Genomic DNA, 14,179 nt, shown 5'->3' on the forward strand with positions numbered 1-14,179 from the left:
TAGATTCATCTAGTTCTCACTTACAGTTGGCACCCAGCTTTGTTCCAATTTCTTGGTGGAAAATACATTTTGGGTTCTTTTTTTTTTTTAAGCTTTTTTTTTTTCTTTTTCCCATAAGCTGTCAAGAAAATGTCCCCTTTAACCGTTTCTCTCTATATGGAGAGGTGTCATTCTATTCAGGAGATCATACAAGTCTTTCCTTTCATGTCATTGTAATGGAAAGCTGAAATGTTGATTCAATAAATGTCTCCGTGGATCCGTATAATACCATTTTACACTGGCATCTTCAGCTAGCAGATTGCCGTAAAATAAACTGTCAAACTCAACATTTTAAGGAAATGAAATCCATGTTCTTCGGAATGTAAAGCACACAAGGCAATTTCAGCCCGACTTCAGATAATATAACCATGTTCACTCTTCTGGCCGAGTGTGAGATTAATTCGGCATTTCTATAGGACTATGAATTACAAGAACACAGAGGTCACTCTTGTTTTTAGAACGAACAGCTTTTTTCTTAATGCTGGCGGTCTGCATGGAAAATGCTAAATGAGGGATAAAATGCACAGAGAAAGTTTTTCATCTTAAGGTCATCAAATAAGACAAAAGTAATGCCACCGGTGTTATGATACCGTTGCTTGAGAAATTCATTTTCTGTGTGCGGAGTGAATCCAGGCCTTGTGGATTGTCTCCTGTTCCTGTGTATGACTAACTAGGCATCCTGGAGCTTGTAGGGCTTCAAAATCTGTACAGCAACCACATCAGAAGCATGGCTTCAATTGCCAGATTTTACAGAACATGAAAGGCCCTGCTATACCTTTTAAAGGGAATTTATCAGCAGGTTTTTGCTGTGTAATCTGACATCGGCATGATGTGGGGGCAGAGAGACTCATTCCAGCGATTTGTCACTTGCTGGACTGCGAGATGTAATTTTGAAAATATCAGGGTTCTCTGCCTCAGATCTAGCAGTTCTCTGAATGCTGAGCCCTGTATAACCCCACCCACAACACTGGCAGTTTTCTGTGTACACTGTATATTGACAGAAAGTTGCCAATCAGTGGTGTGGGCGTGGTTATACAGAGGAGGACTAGGAAGCACGAGACAACTAGTCCTCTAGTGATGATCTCCTGCTGATGAAACACTGATTTTATTGAAACAGCAACACAGCCTAATATGTGACACATTGCTGGAATCAGGCTCTCAGCCCCTACATCATGCTGTTCTTACATTTCATAGCAAAAAACCTGCTCACAAATTTCCTTTAAAGGGGTTGTCCGGTCCAAACCGATAAGTCTGGGCGTGACCTCGGCTCAATACAAGTGTATGGAGCAAGACTGCTCCCACTGACCGGGGTTATGTATAACTTTTCTTATACAGCACCATCATATTCCACAGCACTTTACAGACATCATCCCTGTCCCCATTGGGGCCCACAATCTGAATTCCCTATCTGTATGTCTCTGGAGTGTGGGAGGAAACCGGAGAACCCGGAGGAAACCCACACAAACACGGGGAGAACATACAAACTCCTTGCAGATATTGTCCTTGGTGGGATTTGAACCCAGGACTCCAGCGCTGCAAAGTAACAGTGTTAACCACCGAGCCAACCGTGCCTTGTACTATTTGCCCTTTCATGGTTGCTACAGTCAGGTACAGAAATGAGCTGGAAAGTCTTTTCTTTGTCTATTCTCCAGCAGGTTTGTCCTCCGCTTTGAAACAGAACATTTGAATGTTCGGCGAGACTGCTGAATGCGCTGGACACATGAAGACAATGATCTGAGGTTTCACAATCCCAGTGCTTTCATCCATTTCTGTTAAAAGCAACATACCTTTATAGATGATCTGGCCGGGGAGACAATAGACCTCAGTTTCTCCGGCTTTGATTCAAGTCGACAAACCTTTTCATCAATTAAATGAAATTTCCCATCTTATAAGATTACTAAGGCATGCCAGAACATTGTGATCTGTGGGCGCCTGACCTCAGTAACACCCGATTATGAGGACCACAAAGGGACTGAGGTCCAACCGATTTATTTTGCAGTCAAGCAAAGCTCCACTGGTGGGCAGTAGATGCGGTCACCCACTGTGCGGGGGCAATAACTATAAGGATGGTTGCAAGTTCCAGCAGTTGGACCACCATGATTAGTAAGCAATGGCACATCCAACTTGATTTCACTTGCTATAGTGAAAAAAATCCTTTAAAGGGATATATCATCGATATAGCTACAACACCCAGCACCACCAACAAATCAACCGCTTCTCTTTCCGGCCACCAAGCGTGAACAGAACCGAACAGCTCCGCTCTCTTTGCTGTGTACTGCCTGTTTTTATTACTGCAGCTCAGTTTTTGTTTGTTTTTTTTCTGGCCCTGTTCACCCATTTACAGCTTTCCCCACCGGAGCATAAAACAGCTGATCGGTGCGGGGTGTCCACCTTCCCACCCTGACATTGAATAGGTCATCACTGTCTGAAGCCTGGAAAAAAAACTTTCAATTTTAAGCCTTTCCAAATCAGCTGAAACATGGAAAAAAAGCAAGATAAAAAAGACCTCTGATTTTCTGCCTTAGGGTATGTACACACAACATCTTTTTCAGAAAACACACAAAAGATTGAACATATGCTTTTCTATGTAAAAATGCTTTTTAACCACTTCACGTTTTGAAAAACGCCAGTTAAGAAAGTGACCTGACCGATCTGACATATTCCGCTCTGATGACGCCGTGTACTTTACAATACAAGTGAATGGGGAAGCTGAAAAGACGTTGGGTGCACATAGCCTTTCTTCTAAAACACTCATGTCAAACTCTGACCCGCAGGGTGATTATATTTGGCCTGCGACACCAGAACCCACCACCCCTATGTGGGGCCATTATTCTGTATGGAGGACATTGTGATGCCCATTAAACTGTATGGAGGACTTTGTGGGGCCCATTATTCTGTATGGAGGACTATGTGGGGCCCATTATACTGTATGGAGGACTATGTGGAGCTCATTATACTGTATGGAGGACTATGTGGAGCTCATTATACTGTATGGAGGACTATGTGGGGCCCGTTATACTGTATGGAGGACTATGTGGGGCCTGTTATACTGTATGGAGGACTATGAGGGGCCCATTATTCTCTATGGAGGACTATGTGGAGCCCATTATACTGTATGGAGGACTACATGGGGTCCATTATTCCGTATGGAGGACTATGTGGGGCCCATTATTCTGTATGGAGGACTATGTGGGGCCCATTATTCTGTATGGAGGACTATGTGGGGCCCATTATTCTGTATGGAGGACTATGTGGGGCCCATTATTCTGTATGGAGGACTATGTGGAACCCATTATTCTGTATGGAGGACTATGTGGAACCCATTATTCTGTATGGAGGACTTTGCGAGGCCCATTATACTGTATGGAGGACTTTGTGGGGCTCATTATACTGTATACTGGTTGGCCCGTGACTTTTCCCAAGTTTTTCATTTTGGCCCTCTGTGTGAGTTTGACATCCCTGTTCTAAAAGGTGGTCTCCTGAGCTTGTAGAAACCCTCCAGACTGATTTTACGGTTAGGTCTTTGATTCATCATTTCTAGGTTATCACTTTAACATCTGATTGCTTGGAGAACAGTTTTGGATTAATCGACGTTTGGACGCCATCACGGTATCATTTCCCAGGCAGATCAAAAGCAAAATGTATATTTAGACAGTTTGGAATTTTTAGTTGAATGTGTAGAAGCGAAGTTGTATCCGTATACAAAAAAAAGTCTGGCAGAAAAACCGGCATAGTAACGAGCTGGTGCGCAAGGTAGGAGCCAAGTGGGCAACACTGTATCTGGATGCTGCTCAGATGAGAATATGGCAGCCCTTTGCCATCTGAATTTCCTCTACCCTCCAAGTAGTAATCGCTTTGCTCTTTTGCTCAGTTTTTATCGGGTGCATTTATTTTAGTTCCTTTAGCAATCCACCCTGATTTGACAGTCGTGTCAAAAGTAATTGGCGGTTCCAGAGTTTTCGCCTCTTAAGAGATTTCCGCACAGTAAATATAAAGCGGCTGAAAAAAAAAAAAAAAGGATGCCCCCTGTGGCCCGCTCTGCAAATAATTTGTCATTGCATTTGCTTAAGCTCCTGGAAGTGTTTTCATTTTAGTGCTCGTGCCTTTGGCTTGTAACAAGGCAGGTCTTCACCCACGGCTATGACATCATATCATTATATCATGTAATTACGTTCTCGACCTCACTCCAGCATCTGCGTTCACATTTCACCAAATTACAAGAGCCAGCAGAAACAGAGCACACTATTCTCACAATGAGTCGCCGTCCCCTCATAAAGTGAGAGCGCGCGTCCTCGGCAGCTAAGTGGTTAAGTGCTGCGCCTCCTACCATATTGCATTTAAGTGCGAGCACATAACCTCTTAATTATCTCCCAGTGACTCAGTCCATTAATATAGTTGGCCTCACTTTTCTATTTATCTTTTATTAGCGCTTTAGTCTTCATATTCCGTTTTATTTACATGGCCGCCGCGATCACTTCATCTGTATGCCTTTTACTATCTACTATCTGATGCATAAGTATATCACGCGGACAATGGAGTCTGTAATCTTTCACGATCAAAAGTGTGCCAGGACTTCTGACCCATCCGTCAGCGGCTGCCAAAAGGGTAGCGGTGCTCATACACAGTCTCCACCCTACAAAATCATTATTACTTGTATGTCAGCAATGGGGTCCAGCATGGCGGGGAGTTTAACCTTTATTTTTGTTTTTTAACTTTTAGATTTTAAGCATTCTTTTGCAGTTTAACCAGAAACATTTTAAAGATGCTGGCGATACCCCCTTATAAGAGCATTTCAGATTGGATGGAAATTTGTACCTTTTGGAAAACGTTAGATCCATGAAAATGGTAAAATCCAAACACAATATAACCAAATACCTCTTGTTCAGGTATTGTTTACCATGATAAGTTTGTGCTTTATTTTATTTATTTTACTCGCTTATTTAGCGCCATTAAATCCATAGCACTTTACAGACATTATCACTGTCCCCATTGGGGCTCATAATCTACATTCCCTATCAGTATGTCTTTGGAGTGTGGGAGGAAACCGGAGAATTTGGAGGAAAACCAGGGAAACACGGGGAGAACATACAAACCCCTTGCAGTTGTCCTTGGTAGGATTTGAACCCAGGACCCCAGCAGTGCTAACCACTGAGCCACCGTCCTGCCCTATACTGTCTGGTCACACAATACTGGATAGGTGATCAGTTTTTATAACATAATCCCTATAAAGAGTTGTTCTCAACATAGATCTTCAGGAGCACACACCTCCCCTGCCTCCCGGCTTCCTGTTTTCCAGGAACCTGTGTGCTCCTGATGATTGATGTTTCAGGCCAGGGCATGGTTGAGCTGCAGGTCTGAACGTTGCGTTCTCCCATACTACAAGCAGAGGCAGCAATCTGGCCAGCTTAGGAGCAGCACTTGAAAGCTCTGTAGCAGAGAGCCTGTAAGCGCTGCACTTCTTGCCTAGCAGCCCGGCCACCTCTGGTAGACTTATTTTTGCAACTACTTTTGTTAAATTTATGCATCCTTCATTGAATGTCCCAACACAGCGTTACATCAGAGTATTACAAAAAAGCAATTGCGGGAGATCAAAGGTGCGGTATATTCCACAAATTCCTTTTTTTTTTGGCGAAAGAAACAGCATTTTACTGTACCAGTGACTGAGAGTTCTGGAATTTCATGCATAATATCAATTCCTTCAACATTTTTGCAGTATTTTTCACCCATTCAAATGCTTTCAAGACCTCCCCTTATACGACGTAGATGTGTCGTCCTAGTTCATCTGTAAAAGGGGCTCACACTAGGAAAGTACAACCTCTGCTGTAACGTTATTACCCTTTACAGTCTTACTCCGCCACCTTTCTATTAATTTATACATTCTTTTTACAGTAATCCAATTGAATCAGCGAGGAAGCAAATTGTCGAAAATTTCCTGACGACCGGCCTTCACTCTGATCCTTCACAGAGCTGCACACCAGCCATAATGCAATTCTCCTCTGTGATCTTTTACACGGAGGTTAATAGAAAGCGTTTTAACAATTAAGTTGAAAGTTTAGCCCACTAAGAGTTGTCTTGTTTTTGTTTTGTTTCTGTATTATCCCATCATGGAGTCAATGGGATTTGGCAGGGCGTCGTTACTTTTCTGATCAGAGAAAGATCAAACCGCAAGGAGGTTAAAAGATTCCTGTTAGATCAATGCTGCGGCGTGTGATGAAAGGGAGGACATGATTGCTGGCATTTCTGCTGATAGGATTTTGTATCGGAGCCTTGAGAAGGAAAGACTAGGAAGCATTCAGGGAACATCTCCCATGTGTGGCGCTCGCTGAGTGACCTGCCCTTGTGCCGCCGTCTACGGTGTAATGAAGCCATCTTGCGGGAAGGGAGCACGGCAGTCTCCATGGTTTCTGGGTGGGATTTTCTTTCCGGTCAGCTGGCGGAGCTGTTTGTGGCATCAGTTTTAAGCTGATGAGACTGGTGTACTTGCAACAAAATAAAACGCTTATATTAATATCAGGCAGCAACATTTCCAAAAACTGTTATATAACCATTATTATGACACTGATTTTCAGAGCAAATACACCAGTCTCATTGGGTCTAAGATCTATTTAATAACGTATACCAATTGTATTGGGAAATCAGCGGACAGGTCTTCTTTAAAGTCTGTAAAAGTTATTGACACCTTTTAGGGACATTTTTATTTTTTTACTAAAATGCATGTATTTTTGTGCTAAACATAATTTTTGTGTTTCATTCAAGCACCATTGCAGTGTTTTTTTTTTTTTCTTTTTCAGCGCTGGAGTGGTGATTTTAATCAAAGGTCCCTAACCCTAGTCTTATACTTGCCTGCCGGCGTCTTCACCTTTTATCGTCTCCAGTCCCGCGGCGCCATCATATAATGTATATAATTTTTTTTTCTTAAATGGATGTATCTGGGGCTAAAAATATAATTTTCCCCAAAGGTGGACATATAAAGGATATAAATACAGAATAATTTATACAGGTCTCTAGAGAAATATTCTATTCTGTGTTCCTAATGTAACCATACATATAGTAGACGTGTTCCGCCTCCCACCGTTCTGCGGGTCCCAGAGATCAAGTCATTGTTTGATTTCCAACCTGGCATTGTAGCATTGAGTACCGTATATTAGGAAACTAAAGCTCGTCTTGCGCTTTCCTAATTAAGATGTATTTCTTTACTTGTGGACAACCCCTTAAATATTTAATTTTATATCCTCATTTCCGTTCTCTGGAGGACCACCAAAGTCAGCAAGGTGTTAGCCTCTTTACGTGAGACGGCGGGAGGCTTGTTCTAAAAGATCTGGTAATGCTAATAAAGGATTTCTTTAAAATCCACTGTGACAAAAACATACATTGAGGGACATAGAAGAATCTTTGGGACTTCTTACACTGATGGGTCCCTCCTACTGAATAGACGTTTGTGATGGGAGTAACATTCACACATGGTGATAACTTCTTCTTTCTTTCACAGGAGTCCAATGTTCTTATTGCTGCTAACAGCCAGGGCACAATCAAGGTAAGTTGTACCCTTCGCCCCTGCAGACCCCGGTCACAGCTATAACATGGGTTTTCGTAAAGGTTCTTTATATGTCATTGTGCCCCGGCCTGCTCCTGAATAGCTAGTCCTTGATTTCTTGTTTAGTACATTTCCAATTCTTATTTTCCTCTTCCTCATTATTCTTCGTTCCATTTCTTGTCTATGCCCCACTTTTTGCACAGCGTTGGCCAATTTATGCACCTAGTAAGAATATAGTCTGTATACATTAACCCTTGTGTCATGATGCCAGTACTTCTCAACCAACAATTGAGGTCTTGCATCTCAATTTGGTAGCAATGTAACTTAAAGGGGTATTCCCATCTCCAAGATCCTATACCAATATGTAGTAGGTGTAATAATATTAGCAAATAACTCCTTAGAAATGTAGTATAGTTCTTCTGATTTGCTATGTTTCTTACCCCATGTGCAGGGCATTGCAGTAGCTTAGTAGTTACAACCACTCATATAGTGAGTTAGATAGTTAGCTGGTTGCTAGTGGTCGTAACCAATGATATTTAAGCTACTGCCATGCCCTGCACATGGTGTAAGCAACATTCATACCCAATTACAGACCCAGTAATGTTCGTTCTTTTTCTGTTCAGGTACTGGAGCTGGTATGAAACATGGACGCCTCGTTCACAAGCGAAGACTACTTCAAACCCTCTCGTACTGGGGCAGGGTGACCACCTTCCGAAAACTCTAAAACTCTTTCTGATGTCGACTCTCAAAGCATTACGTCACATGTCACTTCTGGACTCTCAAGAGACTTTTCACTGGGGAAAACAAGAGTGTGAATGTGCATTGATGGACTCAACAGATTATGTCACCATCCCCGGGCACTCGAGAACTTCCCCGCCCTCATAACTGTGTACTTTTTCTCTTCTGGTGCTGCTTTATACCTTAGTAATTGGGGGGGCCTGTATCCTGTTGCTTCGTGCGGTTCCTACCAACACTGAGGACATAACCTGAGAGGTAGAGAGAGGCTTCATTTTTATCATAGTGGAAGCTATTAAAACAGATCACGCAAAAAAAAAAAAAAGAAAAAAACAAGAAAAAAAAAGTCCCAAAAACCTGAAAATAAAGATTTAAATATTTCTAAGGACACGATTTGGTCTGAGTATTTGTCATTTTTTCCATTTTTTTCTATTTTTAAAGATAACCTGCATCCAGTGTTTGCTGTTATATTCCCAATGTACCCCTGAGTGTTCCATTTTTTATTTATTTTTTTTAAATCCACCATATGGTTCCAGAGTTATGTTTTTTTTCATGGTCTTTACCAAAGGGGTGTGGCTCACAGGATAGTAATGCATGGGAGCCCAAAGACACCCCCCCTTCTCCCGAAGAACTCTTTTGGTAAAGACTATAAAAATTAGCATGCTGTAAAAAGGTCCATATCGCTGGAACTGTATGGTGGCTTAAAAGAAAAAACCTGAATACTCGGGAGCAGAAGGCTAAAATGAGAGCAAAAAATGCCCATGTTTGACCTGGTTTCAGATTCTCTTTAGCCTGAGGATGTATTTGGCTTCTCTTTCAGTATTTGCACATGACTTCACTTGTGGAGCTCTGACGTTCTTTCTTGGTTAAAACCTGTAATATTGCCGGAGCTGCATTCAAAGTTGTACTGGTTGATACTAAAACGTTATTCCACCGTGTGAGCAGACTCAATCAGCTTCGATGTTTCCCTCCAATATGGGCGTTGAATTCCGGAGACTTGAGACCACGGCTCGGGAATGAAGACATGTTAAAGGAGGCCTCTTGATTCCCTAGGCAATGTTCTGCTGGGAAACTTTGGGTCTGGACATTCATGTGGATGTGACATGTACCACCTACCTAAAGATTGTGCAGACCATGTACTTGATACCGCGACATGGGAAAGAAGACACGTTAAAAAAGGCCTCTTTACTCCCTGGGCCATGTTCTGCTGGGAAACATTGGGTTTCCCAACCTTGGGAAAGAAGACACGTTAAAGGAGGCCTCTTGATTCCCTGGGCAATGTTCTGCTGGGAAACCTTGGGTCAGGGCATTCATGTGGATGTGGCATGTACCACCTACCTAAACATTGTGCAGACCAAGTACCCCCTTCCCGGCATAGTGAGAAAATTGTTCAGCAATGGTCTGAACTTGGCCACCAAATTCACCGGATCTCGATTTGATTGATCATCTGTGGTCCAATCCTTGGTGCCAGATACCACAGGACACCACCAGAGGTTTCGTGATGTCCATGCCTCAGTAGGTCAGGACTATTTTTGTAGCACGAGGAGGGACCTACACAATGGTTGGCTCATGGTTTCGCTGTTATGTCTGATCTGTGTTCATCTTACTGTGGATGTTTTCAGCCGGAGAACAATGTCGCATAGATGAATGAGGTCTCGGGTAAATTGAAAGCCGAGCGCTGCTGCTATACAATCAATTAATTGACCTGGCCTTCTCTTTGTGAGCTGACTGATACAATGTAATCTGGCAGAGAGCACAATATGCTTTCTAGTACATGCCTCACTTGCTTTTCATTCCACTTTAATGGCAATAACTATGGGTTTTATTTATTTTAAGGGACCTTCCAAAGCAGCAGTTTTATTGTAGCATTATGTTTTCTTCTGCGATGACACCGGATGGCACCTCAGTTGGTTATTTCTTTAATTTTCTCCTTTCATCTATAATAAAGTGGCTCAGTTTACATAAGCTAAGGCAAATTTTAGAAGTGCGCTTGGCATTTTTAAATAGATCCACTGCTTTAAAGCACATCACATTTCCATTTTTTTTTCCCCCTTGAAAATGAGGCTAAACGTTACTTTTCTGGCTCAGAAGTGGCACATGCCAGAACATATGATATTATCTATGCAAATCCCGAATGCACGTTCTGTACAAGGGCAGACAAATGAGATTTACGCTGCTTAGCGTTGTCTCATATATCGAGATCAAAATGAAAAAGGATAAGATCTTAGGATTTTTCTTTTTTTCTTCTTCTGCTTTTTAGCATAATGGCTTTGTTAGAATTTTTTTCAGTCTCTATGTTCATGGTTAAAAGCATTGCGGGCTTGCTCATCAGAGGTTTACCTTCAGTACTACAGGTAATAGGCCTTGGTCCTTGACCGCCCACTTTCCTGATATTTTACATCCCTTAGCAATAACATGGCATGAGATGACAATTCATCAATATTCAATCCATATCTTCTGTAGTCACTACGTAAATACTTATGTTATTTGTCAACCAGCAATTAGACTTGGTGACCATGCTTTCCGTTCGGATTAGGGGATATATATTCGCATATTGATGCTGTGAGGGTTTAGAATATAATTACACTCTCCATGGTAAACATTTAAAGTATACACCCAATAATCAATATTAAAACCTTTTTCGTAAATGCACTTCAGTATATAAATTCTTATATCAGGAATGTATCGATCAGTGCTCTGGGCTCTTCTGCAGCCCCTTTATTTCTTAGAGCTTTTTCTGGGGCGCATGAGTGATCCTGAAGAAGCTTAGCCAGAGGTGAAACCTCGCTTCATGCCAGAGTCGGCCTACCAGCACTTTTGTATTTTACCTTTTGTATATACTATATATTACAAAGTTGCTTATTTTCATGTGTACTATTGATTTATTAAATAAAAATTTAAACAATGTTACTCCAAATTTTAGGTTTAGGAGTCCATTTCTCAGTTAAAATCAATTGCCAGACTTCCTGTGTGATTTTGCATATAGGGTTGCAGTCAAAATATGAAATAGTCCCACTCACTGGACTCTCAAGTAAAGGCAGGGATTTAAAAGGACAAATAGAAGTTATATAACATTTCTTCTCCGCTCCTTGTGCTCTGTGCCATGCTGCTTACAGATACTGTTCCATGTAATGACTAAAAAATGTTCCCAAAGCTGAACCCAATTTACTTTTGGGATTATATAACATCTATCTAATATTTAGAAGCTCTGAAATGTGTTTTAATATGCCTAGCCATCACTGCTTCAGGCAGCTAGTATAAACCATGGCATGTTACATCGGGTCTGTTCTCCGGTCACCACCGTTAGACTATGACCATGAGTGAAGCTACTCCATGGCAATCCCTCTCCATGTACAGGGATTTAAGTCTAATCCCACCATGTGTAGAAGGAAATAGCTAGGTTTTTTCTTTTGAATTAAATAGAAATTCATGTAATTTGCAGACTTGGCACAGAAAGTTACCTTCAGTACAGGTTCCTGGGCCGCTAATGGGAAACTCACGGGCCCTGAGTTTTTGTAGCGTTGGAGAAGGAGCCTCATGGGTGAAGGCCCGTTTACAATGGCCGATAATGGGGAACTCTTAATTCCCATTCTCGATCTGTTTTTAACAGGCCGTCTACCACCCGACGACAGAGCCATGTTTAAAGGGAACCTGTTCCCTGAAAAAAAAATACTATTAACTTGCAGATTTGGGGTTAATCTGCAGGTTAATAGTGTTGTGTATCTGCCTGGCGCCCTTCGACCTTTGACACCAGGAGGAAATTAACTTTATTCCTCCTGGTAGCATTCCGGTTTCAGTCACCATTGTGTGTATAGAGAGTGGCAGCTGTAACTGCAACCCTGGCACTGACTGATAGCCGGCCCTAATGATGAGCTCTAATGCTGATCCTGCTGTCAGTCAGTGCCGGTGGCGCAGTTACAGCCGATGCTCTCAATACACAGATGACTGAACCGGCGCCACCCTCATGACTGAAACCAGAACGCTGCCGGGGGAAAGAGTTAATTTCCTCCCGGCAGAGGGGCAAATCCATAATGCTATTAATCTGCAGATTAACCCCATATTTGCAAGATATCGTTTTTTCAGGTGACGGGTTCCCTTTAATAATCATTGTTCTCGGCAGCATATAATCCTATGTAAATAGGTGATGTGCTGCCGAGAACAATGATATTCTATGTGCACAGAGCAATCGTATTAGCCATTGTGTGCGTGAAAGTGCGGTCCCCCGGTCCAAACAAGTCGTTAAATAGTGGCCGATCAGTCGTCGCTTATTGGTTGTGGTCGACCAGCCTTAAATTTTTTTTTTTTTTTTTTTTAAGACAGGGCGATAATCAGGAAATTAGTTTGTTCCCGATTATCGGCCAATGTAAATGGCTTTGGGCATAGGGTAGATACTTTTTCTCATTATTTTTTCCTGGAGGGGGACATTAAGCAATTATTGTGTTAACAGAAGAAGAAAATGCCTCGAGACGTATCCAGTCCTGATCTTGAGCGGAGCTGTAGATTGTGCCCTGTGTTTCGGGGTTAGTTGGCCATATGGAGGCTTAATATAGTCAAAACATTAAACCGTTTTCTTCTGCTTATTTTGTGAATCCTTCATTCTTCAGTAATAAGACGTGTTGTAGTCTCTTCGTATACAGTGTTTCAGCAGTCTGCAGATTCCAGATTGTGTAACTAAGCACGTCGTCCGAGCAGGTTTCCTGCGGCTAGCAGCTCTTCTGGCTTTAAAGACTAATTTATTATTAACCACCTCGTTTATTACCAGGATTTATTATTTGCAGCCAAAGAGAAAGAGAGAAAAAAAAAAAAAAAAAGCATCTGGCTCTGTTTCAATACACAATGCCTGTCTTCTGCTCCCACTCGCTGTTGTATATTGCGTACGTCTCTGCCTATTATACCAGCAGTTTAGATTCACGGTAGTCCGTGCCAGCAGTGTGCGCAGATGAAGTTAATTGAGTTTGTGTTGCCTTTCAATAAAAAAAAAGTACGGTATTTGTGTTTTAATGATTATATAAATACTAGATGGTGGCCCGATTCTAACGCGTCGGGTATTCTAGAATATGTATGCAGCCGACCGGGCGCAATTAGCAGAGCGGTGTTTAAATTTGGCGCCAAAATCGCTGATTGGTCGCAGCCGGCAACAGCGACCAATCAGCAAAGCGGTGTTTAAATTTGTCGGCAATATCTGTGATTGGCGGCGACTGCGACCAATCAGCGAACCGTGTTAGTGAGGACTGGAGAGCGTGTTTAAATTTGGGGCCAAAATTGCTGATTGGTCGCGGTCGGCCGGCGGCCGCGACCAATCAGCAGAGCCTTGTTTAAATTTTGCGCCAAAATCGCTGATTGGTCGCGGCCGGCCACCGCGACCAATCAGCATAGCGTGGTTTAAATTTGGCGCCAATAATGGTGATTGGTCGCGGCCGGCCACCGCGACCAATCAGCAGAGCGGGGTTTAAATTTGACGCCCATATCGCTGATTGATCGCGGGCGTCGACCGCGACCAATCAGCGTCGTATTAGTGAGGACTGGGGAGCGGCGCTACCTGTGCAGCTACTTCCGCTGCGAGAAGCCGGGAGATGGTCGGCGCCGCTCCCTGGTCCTCAGTTCACACTTGCCTTCTGGAGATCAGCGGGCCAAGCCGCTGATCTCCCGACGTTAGCCGCATGGAGGTGAGCGGCGCCGCCTGTCGGGGTACTTGTGCTGCCAGCAGCGGGGAGATGAGCGGCTAGCGCCGGTCATCTCCCTGCTGCATCGCCACTGACCTCCGTCCGGCAGATGAGCCGCTAACGGCCGCCATCTTTTTCTGAAATCCCGCGTCGCTGATTGGCCGCGGCCGGACCAATGAGCGATGCGGGATTTCCTGGACAGACAGCG

The 14,179-nt window shown here is 43.0% G+C and overlaps 1 protein-coding gene across 3 annotated transcripts in view; it reads left to right on the forward strand.

Moving 5' to 3' along the window:
• The window catches only part of COP1 (COP1 E3 ubiquitin ligase), a 193,050-nt gene extending 184,357 nt beyond the window's left edge, over positions 1-8,693 (forward strand). For all 3 annotated transcript variants that reach the window (XM_073643375.1, XM_073643376.1, XM_073643377.1), the window contains 2 exons: positions 7,529-7,573; positions 8,197-8,693. In XM_073643375.1, coding sequence (XP_073499476.1) covers positions 7,529-7,573; positions 8,197-8,214 — 63 coding nt within the window. In that variant the 3' untranslated portion in view covers positions 8,215-8,693. The remainder of the gene's footprint in view (positions 1-7,528; positions 7,574-8,196) is intronic.
• The last annotated feature ends 5,486 nt before the right edge of the window (positions 8,694-14,179 follow it).

This window comes from Phyllobates terribilis, unplaced genomic scaffold (genome assembly GCF_046119375.1).
Source record: "Phyllobates terribilis strain yellow unplaced genomic scaffold, ASM4611937v1 Scaffold_8__6_contigs__length_399053987, whole genome shotgun sequence".
NCBI lineage: Eukaryota > Metazoa > Chordata > Amphibia > Anura > Dendrobatidae > Phyllobates > Phyllobates terribilis.